The 17485-nt window shown below is 42.0% G+C and overlaps 1 protein-coding gene across 1 annotated transcript; it reads right to left on the minus strand.

Annotated features, from left to right (window-relative positions):
- Window positions 1-267: 267 nt before the first annotated feature.
- Window positions 268-1810, minus strand: LOC132655965 (uncharacterized). The gene is given in 2 exon segments (XM_060390512.1): window positions 268-1542; window positions 1544-1810. Coding segments are annotated over 2 exon segments (1542 nt in total).
- Window positions 1811-17485: the final 15675 nt, after the last annotated feature.

The raw sequence follows: 17485 nt of genomic DNA on the forward strand, positions 1-17485 counted from the left end.
AAACCTGGGTCAGTTTGCTGTATCTCTACCATCAAAAGGTTAAAATATTCTTGGTCTTGTTCTCTTAAAATGCTGTTATTATTAGTCTATAGTATAGCCTTAGACTACTATAAGCTATAAACTTTTATATACTAAATCATACAAAATATTTTATATACTAAATCATACAAAAGATTTGTGCTCTCACTTTAATGGACTATATTTATGACACCCCTAGTCTTCCAGATTGAGCAAATTGGTCTGAGGCTTGGGTCTTTGAGGTCCCCTTTAGTGGCCCTTTGGCTTCTTGGGACAGTCTCGGGCCCAATGCCCTCTTTCCTTGCAGTAGGCGCATTGATCCTTGTCCAGTTGGGGACCCCTATGGCCTCCCAGGTCCTGTCTACTCTGCCTTTGTTCTGTCACTACAGTGGCCAACAACCTGCTAAACTCTTTATTTCTCTTCTGCTCCCTGACATTCTCCCTTTCTTCTGCCTCTCTCTTCAGCCTTTCGTCCCTTTCTTCCTGTGTCTCTCTCTTGTTATAAATCCACTCTGCCTCCTTCAGCAAATCCTGCACTGTATTTTCTCTTAAATTGTCAAGTCTTTCTAACTTCCGTCTAATATCTGGGGCTGACTGCCAAATGAAAGACATGGCTAAGTTAGTTGCCTGATCCGGACTATCTGGATCGTAGGGAGTATACACACGGTATGCCTCCTTGAGGCATTCTAGGAAGGCAGAGGGAGATTCTTCAGACTTTTGAGTCACTAATTTAACCTGGGCCAAATTAGTTGGGCGCTTTGCGGCCCCACGGAGACCCGCCATGAGCAACTGGCGATATTGACGTAGGCGTTCCCTACCGCGCTCAGTGGAGAAGTCCCAATCCGGTCGCTCCAAGGGAAAAGCCGCATCTATTCTGTGTGGCAGCTGGGTGGGTTGTCCATCGTCTCCTGGAACATTTTTACATGCCTCTATGACAACCCGCTGCTTTTCCTCAGTGGTCAACAGCGTCTGGAGCAGCTGTTGGCAATCATCCCAGGTGGGCTGGTGAGTCACTAAAATAGACTCGATCAATGCAGTGAGCCTAGAGGGATCCTTCGAAAAAGCAGGGTTATTATTTTTCCAATTATATAAATCAGACGCAGAAAAGGGCCAATATTGGAGCTGGTGATCAGGCCCCATCCCTAGCGGTAGGGCCTGGGATGTGGAGTCGGGAGTGACTTCCCGTCTTCCCCTTAAGCGTCCCGCCACCGGGGACGAAGGGGGCTCTCCCTGGGGTCCCCCTCTGGCGGTTGCCTCCTCTGGTTCCTGTGCCGGGTTTGGGCCCCGGTAAGGAGGGGGTTGTTCGATCATCAGGTCCAGTAGAGGGCCATCATCTGCCGGCAGGACCGGGGGTGTCTTCTTGTGGCTAGGGTCCTTTTCTGAAGTAGGTTTCATAAAGACTGGGTAAAGGGTGGAGTTAACTGGGGTAGGAACTAATGGAGGCAGGAGAGAGGGGGCAGAAGGAGTGGGTTTTGGGCAAGGGGGAGGCAAGAAGGGCTTCACCCACGGTGGGGGGGTCCTTGACCAGAGATTCCCACGTGATGATATAAGGGACTTGGTCTGGATGCCCATGGGGCCCAGGATTCATGACTTTGGCCTTCACTTGCAAAATAATATCTAGGTTAAAGGTGCCATCTCGTGGCCAGCCCACGTCAAAGGTGCGCCATTCAGATGAGCAGAAGATGTCCCACTTTCCTTTCCGCACTTCCACCGAGAGATTGTGGGCGATGTCACGGACTTCCTTGAAGTGCTGCAAAGTTAAACTTTTGGGGGTGGTGATAGTTTGTCCCATGTTGGTAGACAGACAAACAACACTCACTACACTTATGACAAAAATCAGGCAGACAGAAGACAACACAAACCGCGCGGTACGAGATCGGCGCCAAAGCGAAAGTAAAAATTCAGATGGAGACCGTGTTGGAGGTCCGGTTCCTCCGTCTCCCAGATGAAGCACGTAGCCTTCTCTGGGGCGTCGCCCCAAAGAATCCCACTCGGCTCATGTTTCCAGACAGGAGGGAACCCAAGAAGGGTTACCTTTCAGACGGGAAGCAAATGATTCCCCTACCAGGCACTCCTGAGACGTCTCCCAGGAGGCACGGAAAAGAAGTCCAAGCCTGTCGGCTCCTTCTAGTTTCCGTCTGATACAGATGACCTGGCCAACCCCAGACCACAGGGGGACTCGAACCCCCTGGAAACGAACTCACAAAGACAGACTGTTTAACACAACGATACACAAGACTCACAGAATAGGAAGCCGGCAGTCTTACCTCCCGACGCTGGGTCGGTGGTCCCTGGGCAGGGGTCTCAAATCCCGGACGAGCCCCCAAATGCAAGACCCCCCCGAAGGTTGTCTTCCGTCAGGGAGACCCCGTACCCAAAGATCAACGAGTCCAGTTGTTCAGATGCAACCAGCAAGAGGCTTTATTGAGTACACGGGTACCCGGGGTGACAAAGTCTCTCGGAAGACTTGCGCGCCTCTCGGTTGGGGTGACAGGTTTTTATAGGGCTCGGGAGCAGGAAGCGCGGTTACAGAAGTGAGAAGCATAGTTACAGGGGTCTGATTGGGTGGTTTGAACAAAGCAGTAGTTAAGTCACGTACCCAGAACAGGGAAGGCAGGAAGGCAGATTGCCAGCCAGGTCACGTACCCGGAACCGGGAAGGCGGGAAGGCAGATTGTGAGCAGAGTCACGTACCCAGAACCGGGAAGGCGGGAAGGCAGATTGTGAGCAGAGTCATGTACCCGGAACTGGGAAGGCGGGAAGGCAGATTGTGAGCCGAGTCAGCATTATGCTAGGACTTTATTCTTTCAGTCTTGGTAGGGGAAGCTTGACTGCTGAGCTCCAGCAACTTCGTACTATCTTTTGAGACAGAGGGAGCCCCCCCAGCCATAGTCTTAACTGTCTAGGGTTGACCCTCTCTGCTGACCTCCATTTTAAGGCCCCACTACCCCTTGGGTGGTGCTTCCCCACTCACACACGGTCTCTTCTCCCCCTCTCTCGCTCATGGGAAGTCTTAGTGCTAGGCAGCTGTCGTGCTCTTGGCCATGCCCGCTGGGCATCTGTGCCTCCATCTCTGGCCAAAAGCTATTGGACCAGGTAGGACCTCTGCTCGACTCACACCTTGCCTTTGGGACGTCTTTGGAAGATCCCTGACTTCTCTGCCTCCCAATGGGAAATGCCCAGACACCCGTCCCTCCAGATAGGATGTCTTCTGGAGAATTTTAAGTTTCTACACCTAGTGTCAGCTAGCCCTAGGGCCTCTAAGTTTACACACTTCTGTAACCAAACCTCACCTCAATGACAGATCCAAAACAAAGCCTTTTTTTTAACTACTGCCAGTGATTGGGTAAATAAAGGTCCCCCCAGATAGACAGAGGTTCCCATGTTCAAGTCTCATTGATCCTTCCACCTTTGTTTGCTCTCCCAAAAGTTTTCAATGTATACCTAAAGGATTTTCTCCATAACCTACTTAATCTTTTGCCTATATATTTATGTTTCAGTGTCCTGCCAGACACAGATGTTTCCTATAGCCACAACATTGCCAAAGCAGCTACAAGTGTTCAACTCTAACCTCACGTACTTCCATTGAGCTGGACCTGTACTTTCCCTCCCAGCCATGGATGTTCTCACAGGCCATGGATAGCATCAAAACAGCCTGTTCTTCTTGGACTTGGCCAACATTTCAGCCTTTTAACCTCCCTACAGCACCCCCAGTGTCAGCAGGAAGTAGCCAGAAGAGAATCTATGCCTGTTATTCACTTATTATTAACAAAAGGGTGAAATGGTGTGCTTCAGGACCAGGACAAGCAGCTCCAGGTTCTCCCAGCATTCCCCAGTCCCTATCTGCTCCCTTGCATGGCTGGCAACTCTCTACTGACAACCCTTTACCCTAAATTTTCCAGGGCAGAGGCTTCCCTTACTCTTGACCATGTAATCTGACCATTTTGTTGCTATAATTCTTCTCTCTTTCTTAACCCCTTACATGACAACCAAGAGCTGCTTCCAATGAACCTAAATTTATATACTTTAATTTACCTTATAAAAAGCAGCCCATATTCCTCATTTTTTAATTATATAAAAAGGGAGGAATGTTAGGATTTTGGAACAATACCTGCTTCCGAGTTCCCTAGGAACTTATGATGTCATCATGTGTTGCTGGCCAGATGGCCACACCTGGAAGCCATGGTTACCTTCCCCCTTAAAGTGACAACCTGACACGTGGTCGCTCTTTTGCTCTCTTGCTCTCTCTTGGTCCTCTCTTTTCTTGCTCTCTTGGTTCCTGTCTCTATTGGCTCCCCATCTCTCTTTCTCCCTGTCGGGAGCCGTGACTCAGCAGCCTGCTTTGTTATTTAAATCTCGACGGAGAGATGGTTTTTAGCAGGCCTTTACTAATGGCAGAGGAGAACTTGTAAGTCCATCTCCTTTTGTTTGTGACAACAGGTGGGATAGTTTGTGAGGGTTACACCTCTTCCTCTGGCTCCTTGTGCAAATTAACCTATTGTTTTGAGATGTTTGACTGACAAAAAGGAACTCCCAAAACAATAAAGTGGGCAGAAGGCTGGAGGCAGAGGATGAGAGAACACTTGAGACTTGCTGCCTGCTGCAGCAGTCTGCCTTTTGCAAAGGCTGTTGAGTCTGGACCTTTAAAAAGTTTCCTGTGTGCTGTGTGTTTATTTTATTAATTTTAATCCTCACACCCAACTCAAGAACCGTTCAACTCTGCCTGGCTGGCCCCAGCATCTCCCCATCATGTCCTGCTCTCCCTCTCTTCATATCTGCCTAATAAACCTCTTTCATAGAAAATCTGTTGTCAGCCTCATCATATATTAATTGGTCCCAACAGAAACATCTCATACAACCAACTTAATGGCTCAACTGAAAGCAGGCTAATGGGGGGAACTAGAAAAGATTATCCTGAGTGAGGTATCCCAGAAGCAGAAAGACAGAAAGACACACACGGCATATACTCACTTCTAAGTGGATATTCGACATATAATATAGGATAAACATACTAAAATCTGTACACCTAAAGAAGCTAAGCAAGAAGGAGGACCCTGGGTAAGATGATCAATCCTTACTCAGAAAGACAAATGGAATGGACATTGGAAGAAGGAGAAAACAAGAAACAAGACAGAAGCCTACCACAGAGGGCCTCTGAAAGACTCTACCCAGCAGGGAATCAAAGCAGATGCTGTGACTCATAAACAAACTTTGGGCAGAGTGCAATGAATCTTACGAAAGAAGGGGGAGATAGTAAGACCTAGAGGGGACAGGAAAAGATTTTAGGCCCAGGAATCTTTTCTGAGACCGATACTCCAACCAAGGACCATTCATGGAGATAACCTAGAACCCCTGCTCAGATGTAGCCCATGGCAGCTCAGTATCCAAGTGAGTTTCCTAGTAATGAGAACAAGGACTGTCTCTGACATTAACTCAGTGGCTGGCTCTTTGATCACCAACCCCTGATGTGGGGAGCATCCTTGCCAAGCCACAGAGGAAGACAATGCAGCCAGTCCTGATGAGGCCTAATAAGCTAGGGTCAGATGGAAGGGGAGGAGGTCCTCCCTTATCAGTGGACTTGGAGAGGGGTATAGGAGGAGATGAGGGAGAGAGGGTGGGGTTGGGAGGGCCTGAGAGAGGGGGCTACATCTGGGATCCAGAAAGAATAAACTGTAATTAATATAAAAAATAAAAAAATAATAAAAAAAGGAAAGTCCACTGTAATATATACAAACAATCACTATGCTTTTACTACCAAGTGTGTTCAAGGTATAACCCACAGAGAAAGGGGAATTTTAACCACTGGGGGAAAAGGACATTAAAAATGAAAAAAATTTTGGTTCTCCAAGAGGCTATGCGGCTTCCCCTAAGAAATGCTGTCCTCCATAGCAAGCTGCTGATCTGGGTCCCCAATAGATGACTCTAAGACGAGTGGGGCCTATTGATATTTTGATGACATACTCTTTCTTGGAACAGCTTGAGACTCTACAGTAAATAAGAAACCCACAGATTGGTGGAGGACACCAGAGGGAGAGATAATGTTCCTAGGAACAACTGGGAGGACTCTGGTAACTGACCACTGCACTACTAATCTGTGGCCCACAAAACTCTCTAAGTTACTCCGAAGTGGAAGTTTCTTGTTTCTTTGAAGACTCAGTTTTGTCATGTGATGTTTTGCTGTGAGAGCTCTCTTGGGAGGGGTGTGACTTTGGGTGGCTGAGAACATCTGTGGGTGAACTTTGAGGAGATATTTAGAAGCCCATGCACAGTAGGGCTTTGGTTTTTAGACTGACATCACTGCATTGATCTTTGTGATTCACACTTGCCTTTGCAGAGAGAAACATTCCAGAGAACTTCTCGGGGAAATCTGTGACTTGTCCTATTGCTACCTTGTGTTGCCCTTTGTACTGGACTGCTGGTACCTTGACGACTGAGTTTGGTAATCCCCTAAAGACCCACCAACCCTAATCAGCAGGAATTACATAAAAGAGGTCTACAGCCCTTTTCCTACTAATCTTTCATCTAAGGCTGGGGGGGTGGAATTGGGAGGGAGGTAAAGATGTTTAAGATCCCTAAATAAAGTAGGTTTGGTGAAAAATCTAAGCCTACATGGCTCAAAGTATGTTTGACTTAGACTGGACAGCCTGGTAGAAGATGTCTCAGCCAGATGCCAGGCTTGTGCTCATGCAAATCCAGAACAGAGAGTCCTTACCAGGAAGGGGTTCAAATGAAAGATTAACACCCCGGCATATTCTGGAAAAACAATTCACTGAGATATGGCTTGTAAGTGAAAGATAAAAGTAAGAGCTAAATAGTATCGATACCATTTCTCAGTGGGTAGAAGTGATCCCCAAAAGGATTAAAACTACTCAAATAGCAGCTTAAAAGCTCTTCCAGGAACTGGCCCCTGATTTGGTATTCCCTTAGCAATGGGTGCCAAAAAGGGCCTGGCTTGCATAGCTAAAAACCTCTAATTGAATAGCTAAAGTTTTAGATACAGATTGAAAACTTCACTGTGTATATAGACCTGAGTTCTAGCTAGATAAAAATAATAAACAGGACATTAAAACAAACCAAAAACTGCTCAGAGTCGAGCAAAGGGTGGATAGACCTCCTTCCTCTGCTTTGCCTTGTCCTGTGAACTCCATATAGAAAGGGATTTACCCCTATGAGATTATTGTTGGAAGACCATCCCCATGGCTTCCCAGCTCAGACACCGGCAGTTGGCAGAACTCTTTAACTATTCATCTCATACATTACTACAGATTTTCTAGTCCTCCATAACAGTTATTGGACCATCTGAGAGACACAGCTGACCTCTGATCTCACTACCAGTTTCCCCTTGCTTAAGTCAGTGATACCATCTGTGTCAAACAGGTAACAAAAAGAAACACCCTGAAAATTATCCTATATGGTGATTCTTACTACTACAATGGCTGTGAAGGAAGCTGGCATAATACCATGAACTTATTACATCTAGGTCAAGATTCCATGCACAGCAACACCAAATGGGCTGTCTCTGGACTGTGGACACATTAAAATTAAGGTTTCATTTGACCCCAGGCCTTTCCACTCCCTGCCCCTATACCTGAGTCTTATGTTTGGTATAAATACAGGGTTATGTTATAACCCCCACTGGACTTGGGAACTCAGGAAAATAGATGCAGGGAAGGTATCAGCTAGTGTAGCTGCAGAGAGGAAACCCATATTCATTTTGACCTTTGCTAACTGATGCCCACTTTAAGTGTCCCGTAGTATTGGAAAAGTAAATACAAGGAAATTTACCTTTTGAGATAAAAATACAGAGTTTACAATTCTATTCATGCTTTGTTGCTGCACCCCCTAGTTGCTAAGAATGAGTGAATTTCTTTTTTTTATTTTTTATTAATTACACTTCATTCACTTTGTATCCCCCCTGTGGTTCCCTTCCTCCTCCCGTCCCAATCCCTCCCTTCCTCCACCCTCTGCATGCATGCCCCTCCCCAAGTCCACTGATAGGGAGGACTTATTTTCCTTCCTTCTGATCCTAGTCAATTAGGTCTCATCAGGAGTGGCTGCCTTGTCCTCTTCTGTACCCTGATAATGCTGCTTCCCCCTCAGGGAGAGGTAATTAAAGAGCAGGCCATTCAGTTCATGTCAGAGACAGTCCCTGTTCCTATTACAGTGGAACCCACTTGGATACTGAACTGCCATGGGCTACATCTGTGCAGAGGTCTTAGGTTATCTCCATATATGGTCCTTGGTTGGAGTATCAGTCTCAGGAAAGACTCCTGTGCTCAGATTTTTTTGGTTCTGTTGCTCTCCTTGTGGAGTTCCTGTCCTCTCCAGATCTTACTGTTTCCCACTTCTTTCATAAGATTCCCTGCACTCTGCCCTAAAGTTGCCCATGTCTCAGCCTCTGCATTGATAGTCTCCAGCCTTTCAGAGGTCCTCTGTGTCAGGCTACTAACTTGTTCTCTCTTTTCACCTTCTTCTGATGTCCATCCTCTTTGCCCTTCTGGATAGGGATTGAGCATTTTAGCAAGAGTCTTCCCTCTTGAATTTCTATTGCAAAAACTGCAATAAAATAGAGGCTTCCTGAAAACATGGGTGAATATTTTTTAAAAAGTCCCTTCCAAGAAATGCACAGTAGGAAAATGTAATCCAGTAGCCAGCCATAAATTTAAAAATCTGGAAATTTGGAAAAAAAGAAAAACTTGGAAAATCAGGCTCTATATTGCACAGGAAGGAACCATATGAATAGAATTAATCATTCTGAGCTAGAAATCCACAAGGATTACTGGTTATGCTTAGATACATGAGTTAACTCATCTGGACAATGTCAGTATTACTGAGCATGAACTAATGATTTAACTAAATATACCTCTTTTGATGCTTTCCAACTTGAGAAACCCCCTTTATGCATCTTAGTACACATTCTGCTCCAGGTATATCTATAGAATGGTCCCTGAGCATGACAAAATGACCTCCAGGATCAGCTACAAGGAGACAGATCAATTTTATTGGGGGAGGGGGTGAAGGAGGATTAAATAGGACCTTGATGAGAGAGTGAAGAAATTCAAGATGGGCAAATGTCATTGGCTGGAGGAGAGAGCTTATGCTATTGATATGCCTCATTTACATGGAGTGACATTCTAGGAATCTTAGGTGCTTGCTGAACAGGTTCTACTGGAGAAAGGGAATTAGACTTATAATTTTTCTAAGGACTAAGTGACATTTCTCAGGTAGAGAGTGTAGGAATTCAGGCTACCTGGGCTAGGCAGAGAAGGAGGAGCTTTGCTGACAAAGGAAGTCTGCCATTTCACACTGACCACAGGGCTTTTCAATAATATCAGACTTCAATCTTAGCAGCAGGGTTTCCTGAATTCATGTGTATCAGTTCGGTAAAATTAATAGTTCTTAGGACAAGCTATACCTCTTCAGAGTGTGATGAGTCCAAGATCTGACTCATTCATTAAGATTGGTGGGGAATGTAACAGGACCTCAGACCTTAGTACAACTGACTTCATCCATGGTATAAGTTCCATTCAGGCCATAAAACTCAGCACATAGGTGTTACCACCTGCCAAAATGAAAACAAATACCTAATCAAGCAAAGCCTATAGTGCTGAGAAAGTCTCTAAATGTACTAAAAGAAGAGTGTTAGCAGACTTGAGATGGCAAACATGGTGCCAACAGGTCTTGTCATCCCCACCTCCCTCTCCCTTGCTAAGCCATTCCTAAAGTTAGTTACATAGTTCTATTCCCTTATTTGGCTACTTTCTCTTTTAATTAAATTTTTATTTTTTATATTAATTACAGTTTATTCACTTTTTATTCCAGTTGTAGTCCCTTTCCTCATTCCCTCCAAATCCCATCCTCCCTCCATCATCTCCTCCCATGCCCCTCTCCAAGTCCCCAGATAGGGGAGGTCCTCCTCCCCTTCCATCTGACCCTAGCCTATCAGGTCTCATACTCATAAGGCTTATCATCAAGGTCTAACTATCAAAACATCAAGGTTCAGCAATCAAGTTTCAGAAAAAAAAATCCCATTTGGCTACCTTAATTAACATACTCAATCAGACCCTGATGACCCATTGTAATCCTCTCTAACACAGACCTCCTCATTTTCCTTCTTAAAATTAACACCTTCAAATTTATTTGCTGCTATTGCTGCCCAATTCAGGTTCAGCCACCTTGTCTCTTTGCCTTGCTTAATAAAGGATCTTTCTGTTTGGAAGTTGGTATTTGTGTGTGGTGTGTGCATAACCCAGGACCTAGAGGAGAGCACCCCTTGGTGTGCAAGACCCTTCACTATCCTTGCTTTTTAGGTTCTGTAGTTCTGCTTCTTGCTAATTGCTCTTATTAACTGAAGTGTGTTAACCCAGAACATGGTTTTTGTGCTTTAAAGCCACCCTGGGAAAGGCTTGCTCCTGCACTGGGGTCCTGAACACCTCAGGTGGCTAATAAAAATATTCTATTGGCTGAAACCCGTGTCTGAGCAATCTTCTCTGGTGGGTACCGCACAATATTAGTGTTGCAGTCACTAGAGTCTGTCTCCAGTATGGGTGGTGAACACCACTTTGCAGTACTATCCACTGATTCATAACATGTGACTACAAAATATTCACCTGTTAAGAACTGATTCCTTAATCAAAACAACCCTGAGATTTCACCTTACACCAATCAGGATGGCTAAGAACAAAAGCACAAATGACAACACATGCTAGAAAGGATGTAGAGAAAGGGGAACTCTCCTCTATTGCTGGTGGGAATGTAAACTTATACACCAACTTTGGAAATCAATCTGTCGCTTTCTCAAACAATTAGAAATAGTGCTTCCTCAAGATCCAGAAGATGCTCAAGTATACAAGGGCATTTGCTCAACCATGTTCATAGTTTTATTCATAATAGCCAGAATCTGGAAACAACCCAGATGTCCCTCAATTGAGGAATGGATAGGGAAATTGTGGTACATTTACACAATGGAATACTACTCAGCAATTAAGGAAATCATGAAATTTGCAGGCAAATGGTGGGAACTAGAAAAGATCATCCTGAGTGAGCTATCCCAGAAGCAGAAAGACACACATGGTATAGCTTACTTATAAGTGAATATTAAACATATAATATAGGATAATCATACTAAAAATCTATACACTGAAGAAGTAAGCAAGAAGGAGGACCCTGGGTAAGATGCTCAATCTTCATTCAGATAGGCAAACAGGATAGACATCAGAAGAAGTTGAAAACAAGGACCAAGACAGGAGCCTACCACACAGGGCCTCTGAAAAACTCTACCCAGCAGGGTATTAAAGCAGATGTTGAGACTCATAGTCAAACTCTGGACAGAGTACAAGGAATCTTATGAAAGAAAGGGGATATAGAAAGACCTGGAAGGGTCTGGAGCTCCACAAGGAGAACAACAGAAACAAAAAAATCTGGGCCTAGGGGTCTTTTCTGAGACTGATACTCCAAACAAGGACCATGCATGGAGATAACCTAAACCCCTACATAGATGTATCCCATGACAGTTCAGTGTCCAAGTGGGTTCCCAAGGGGAACAGGGGCTGTCTCTGACATGAACTCAGTGGCTGGCTCTTTGATCACCTCCCCCTGAGGAAGGAGCAGCCTTACTAGGCCACAGAGGAAGACTATGAAAGACAGTCCTGATGAGACTTGATAGGCTAGGGTCAGATGGAAGGGGAGGAAGTCCTCCACTATCAGTGGACTGGGGAAGGAACATGAAAGGAGATGAGGAAGGGGGCAGGATTGGGAGAGGACAAGGGTAGGCCTACAGCTGGAATACAAGGTGAATAAAGTGTAATAAAGAAAAATTAAAAACAAATAATTAATTAATTAAAGAACCGATTGCTTTAGAGAGTAAAGGGACTCTAATATTCCTGTGTATACTAATATGTTAGGTATTTTGTGTTTGAGTGGGAATAAAAAGATATAAACAAACATGGTGATTAGAGTCAGGTTTTTAGATGAAAAGTAGACAAGTTGACAATGCATAAGGTTAAGAATCATAAAGGAAAAGGAAAAGATGAGTTGTTGTGGGGGGTTTGATTAATGATAGAATTAAAAGGATATCTATTCTGGTATTATAAACTAGGTTAAATTCGGGGCTTTGAGAGCTGTAACAGTAAGTGAAAGGAGATAGGACGACTAAAATTAAAAGCAATAAAAGCTGAAGGAGGGGAGAGACAGAGACACACAGAGAGGGGAAGGAGTGAGAGAAAGCAAAAAAAAAAAAAAAACATGCAATAAAAGAAATCCCTGGTTAAAGTATTTGGTTCATCATTGTCTCTGTTCTGGTTTTGCAAGGTGGTTTGAAGAAGGTCTCATTGCTTTAATGAACAAGCCGGTGATGACTCATACTCCAGGGTACTGTTTCAAAAACAGAGATAATTACCTTCATTGTGGTATAGTCTATTGCATGTAGCTCTGCTGTTCCTGAAGTCTACATCACCTTGAGTTTAGAAAAATGTTTAGAGACGTTTAGTCATACTTAAGGTCACACTACAATAGTGAGATGCTTAGGTTATTCTTGCTTTCATGCCTATAGCCTTGAAAGGGAGTAAGATGAATTACTTAGCACTTGTTTCAATATAAATACTTCTTGAGTGATGACCTATTCAGTCAAGTAGAATACCTAAAACCTATGGGCCTGTGGGCCTAAGTGAGGAGTCACTGCTTTTTAAAAAGAAGTAGCTTTTATAATACCTTTTATTGAGCCAGGCAAAGCTTTGAGTCAGAAGCAGATATGAATCTCACAATCTAACATGCTAAACGCAAAACCTACGACAAGTTATTTGTCCCCTTTCTTCTACTGAGCTCTTATTTTTGCCAGTAAAATAGAATTATTATAGTGTTTACAGAAAATAGCACCAGTGATACAGAACACTTAGCTCTCAGCTCAGTGACTAACGTATCACAGGCTCTCACATTCTTGCTAAAACATGAGGAACTCAAGAAGATATCCATGCTTATCTTATGCCATTAGTTTAAGGCAAATTAAAAACTCACTATGAATATTGAAAGACATTCCACATTTTTCAGGCAATTTAAGAGGATAGGATGGTCATACCTACAGTAAAAAAATTAAATTATTATTCACAGTTAGAGAATGGAATCCTCAGAGGGGAATATAATTAACACCTATAAAAATTAGTTACTGACATTGAAAAATGTCACTATATTTTCTATTTAATTAAAATGTTTATTTCTATGCTATATATCTTGTAATAAGAAAAGACAAAAAACAAATGAATAAAACAGTTTACAAACTGGAACTCTGGAATGTGACAGCAATATGAAATTTCCTTCCTGAGAAGAAAAATCTTGTCTATAACCCTTGAAATGTTAAGAAAAATATAAAACAGATATAAAAAAGTATAAAACAGATGAAAAAAATTCATGGGAATATTTCCTGGGAACTGCAGAGATAGGATTGAATCTATTTCAGTCTTCCTTGAAAATACAAAGTGAGTTTTCCTGTTATTATCTTTATGGAAAAAAGTTTAATTTTACAGTTCTCATCTCTATGACTGTTAGAAAATTGGATATATAAAACCTCATATAAAGATAGGTGTCAATTTTTATGAATATTATATTTTTAAATGATAAAAGACTAACATTATAAATTTCATTTAACCACCCATGCTTGTTCATGGCCCATTCGCACACTTTGCACATTCATCTCTAAATGCTGAAGCAGGACATATACAAATATTCCCACAGGTACAAAGCCATCTGGCCCAATCCAGGACTCATGGTCCCTTGAAATATTTTTCAGTTTCTAGAAGAGGAGAAGAAGAAGAGAGTCAAAACATCCGTGAAATTTGAAAAGTATATAGTCTGACTAATCTCCCAAGAGAAGTCAAAAGAAACATGACCCACTCATTTGCATACTCAGGAATCCCATAGAAATGCTAAATGCAAAGCTATATACACAGAGGACTTAGTATAAATCCATGTTGGCCCTATGCCTGCTGCTTCAATGTCTGTGAGTTCGCATGAACATTGCTCAATTGATTTTGAAGGCCCTTGTTCTCCTGTTGTCCCTCACACCCTCTGGCTCTTTAACACTTTGGCAGAATTTTCAGAGTTCTGAAGGGAGAGAGTTGATGGAGACATCCCATTTAGAGTTGTATGTTCCAGGATCTCATGCTCTGTGTAATGTCTGGCTGTTGGTCTTTGTATCCTTTCCAAACTGCTACAGGAGGAAGTTTCTCTGATGATGGCTGAATAGGCATTATCTATTAGTATAGCAGAATATCATTCAGAGACATTTTACCACTCTTTTTTTTTGTCCAGGTGTATTTGTTATGTCTCTGGTCACCCAAACAGTGTTGAGGATGGGTTACATTTGTGGAGTGAACCTTAAGTCAAATTCTACATTGGTTGGTTACTCCCACAAGGTTTGTGCCACCACTGCCTAGGATAATTTTTAGTCAGGACAGATTGGAGAGCAAAGGTTTTGTTTCTGAGTTGGTGTTTACATTTCTCTTTTGGTAGTCTATAGAGTATCTTCCTCTAAAAACCACTATAACATGGGGTGAGGGTTCTGTGTAGGCTCCAGTACCCCCTTTTCCTTGTTTATGAGTTGTATGGGTGTTATCTTAAAAAATGGGGCCTTGGTGTCACTTAGCAAAGAGTAAACTATTGTCTTGGCAACATTCAGCCATGAGAGAGATCCAAGAGAGGAGCTGGATCAAGGAAAGGTACAAAGTGCAAGTATCTCTGGAATGTACACTGGGAGGAAGCCAAATTAATTTAGAGGTTTGCAAATAGCATAATAACTTCTCAATTGTTATATTGTGAAGCTTATTATTAAAAAATATAATAGAGTTGATTGTGTGATAGCTTAAGATAGCTTAGGTTAAGAGAGAAACTGAGAAACAAATACAGTTTTATAAAAATAACTGTAACACTCTGTCTCTCTTATTTGAAGACTTCATTATGATTACTGTTATATATTTTAGGAAGTTTCCACCTCAATAGGTTTCCATATCACTCCTCAAATTTTCCTCAATACTGGCTGTCCCTTTCTGCATCTCTTCTGTAACCCTATCCCTCCTCCCATTTCCCACCAGATGCTCTTCTTCCTTTCCACCCTGGCTCCAGTCCACCCATAAAATCTATTTTATACCCCTTCTCCCTTTCTTTATACCTAACCTCCTGAGTCTATAGATTATAACTTGGTTTTCATTTATCTAATGGCTAATATCCAGATATAAGTGAATACATACCATATTTACTTTCTGGGTCCATGTTACCTCACTTAGAATGATTTTTTCTAGTTCTATCCGGTTGCCTACAAATTTTATGATGTCAGTTTTTTAAACAGCTGAGTAATATTCCATTGTATAAATGTTCCACATTTTCTTTATCCATTCTTCTATTGGGGGATTTCTAGGTTGTTACCAAATTATGCCTATTATGAATAGAACAGAAATAAACATGGTTGATCAAGTGTCCTTGTGGTAGGATGATTATATGCCCAAAAGACTGGCATAGCTGAATCTTGAGGTACATTGATTCCCAGTTCTCTAAGGGGCTATCATACTGATTTTCAAAGTGGCTGTACAAGTTTGCACTCCTACCAGCAACTGAGCAGTGTTTCCCTTATTTTACATTCTTGCTAGCATGATCTATCACTTGGTTATTGATATAACCCATTCTGACAGGTGAAAGATGGAAACTCAAAATAGTTTTGATTTGAATTTCCCTGATGGTAAGGATGTTGAACAGTTCTTCTAATTTTTTTCTAGTCATTTGAGTTTCCTCTGATGAGAATTGTCTCTTTAGGATATGTACCAAAAATTTTTATTGGATTGTTTGGCTTTTTTGTATCTAGTTTCTTGAATTCTTTACGTACTTTGAATATTAGTCCTCTATTTTCCTTCATCTGTGAATGAAAAAAACATGACTGCTCCTAAAGTATGGAGAATTTTTTAAAAGTAGATATAAGGGAAAAAGAAGGAAGAGGATAGAGTCTAGGCTGAACATGGCCAGCTGACTAAACCGGATCATGAGAGGGAGGTGGAGGGGAGCAAGAGATGCTGAGTCTGGCTAAGAGACTGACATTGCCAAAATGACTGAGTATAAGGACCAGAAGCTGGGGGAAGGGTATTAGAAGCCCAAGCCCTGGGAGGAAAAAGTTTAGGGTAGGAGCAGGCTGAGGCAGGTACTTGTCCTAGGGTTTTTGAAGATCTAACAATCTGTAAATAAAAATACTTTGGCTTCTTCCTGTCTGATTTGTATCCGCTTGCTCTCCTTCGGTTTTCTCATGGCTGTAGCTAGGACTTCATGTACTACACTGCACAGGTATGGAGAGAGTGGAAAACCTGTTTCTTGTTCCTGATTTTAGTTTACTTGCTTTGAGTTTTTCTTTACTTATGTTGATGTTGGCTAACAACTTGCTACAAGTTGCCTTTGTTATGTTTAAGGTATGTCCCTTGTAGCCCATGAAGAGCTGTTGGATTTTGCCAAAGGTCTTTTATACATATGGAATATGTATATCCATATATATAAATATATAATATTCCTATATCCATGTGTTTGTAATGAAAAAAAGAGGCCATGAAAGCAAAAGAGAGCAAGAAGGGGAATATGAAAGAGTTTGTAGGGAGGGAGAAGTAGAAAATGATGTAGTTATAGTGTACACTCCAAAAATAAAAGAACTTATTAAACAAAAAAGAATGGTGGCTCTTGAACAAATGGTTCAAATGCTCCTGATTTGGATCTAGGCCTTTGTGTATGGATACGGGCTCAGGCAGTGAGAGAAGGGCTTGAAGGGGGGATGAGAAAAGAAAAAGGCTTGTGGTTTTGCAGATGGAAGCAGCTAGACTGATGCAGGTCAGTTTACTTATCATTTACCACAAGGAGACTTGCTAGCTTTGTGAGTCTGGGAACTATACACATTTTATTCAGTGGTATATCTATAGTGCCTGCTACATATTTGATAGATTCTATATAATATATAGGTTAATAAAAAAACTGGAGAATATGTTACTTTATAAATGAACCTGAACTCAAACTCTTATGTTTGGGTTCATTTATAAAAATCTAATATTTTGTAACATTAGAAAAAATATACATGCTTATAACTACTCTCTCTCTAACTTTCTGCATGTGTATTTATAATGGTATTTAATTATTCTACTTGCTAACACTAAAATCCTCCTGAGGTTCTAGAAGAAGAACAACAGAAATAATTCTGTTACAATATTGCTCAGTGTTAACTGAAAATTATTCAATAAACATCTAGCAATCCTCTTCTACCAAGAGGATTATGTCTTACAGACACTTAGTTTATCAATATTAATATTAATATTAAAAATTATTTTTCTAGAGTATCCCTAGGTGGATATTGCCTTAATAATTTAGTTTTTTGGGGTTTTTTTTTGTTTTGTTTTGTTTTTGCCAAAAATCTCAAATAAATGCTTCAGAAACAATCCAGCTCTAACTTATGGTCACAT

The sequence above is a fragment of the Meriones unguiculatus genome, chromosome 8 (assembly GCF_030254825.1).
Source record: "Meriones unguiculatus strain TT.TT164.6M chromosome 8, Bangor_MerUng_6.1, whole genome shotgun sequence".
NCBI lineage: Eukaryota > Metazoa > Chordata > Mammalia > Rodentia > Muridae > Meriones > Meriones unguiculatus.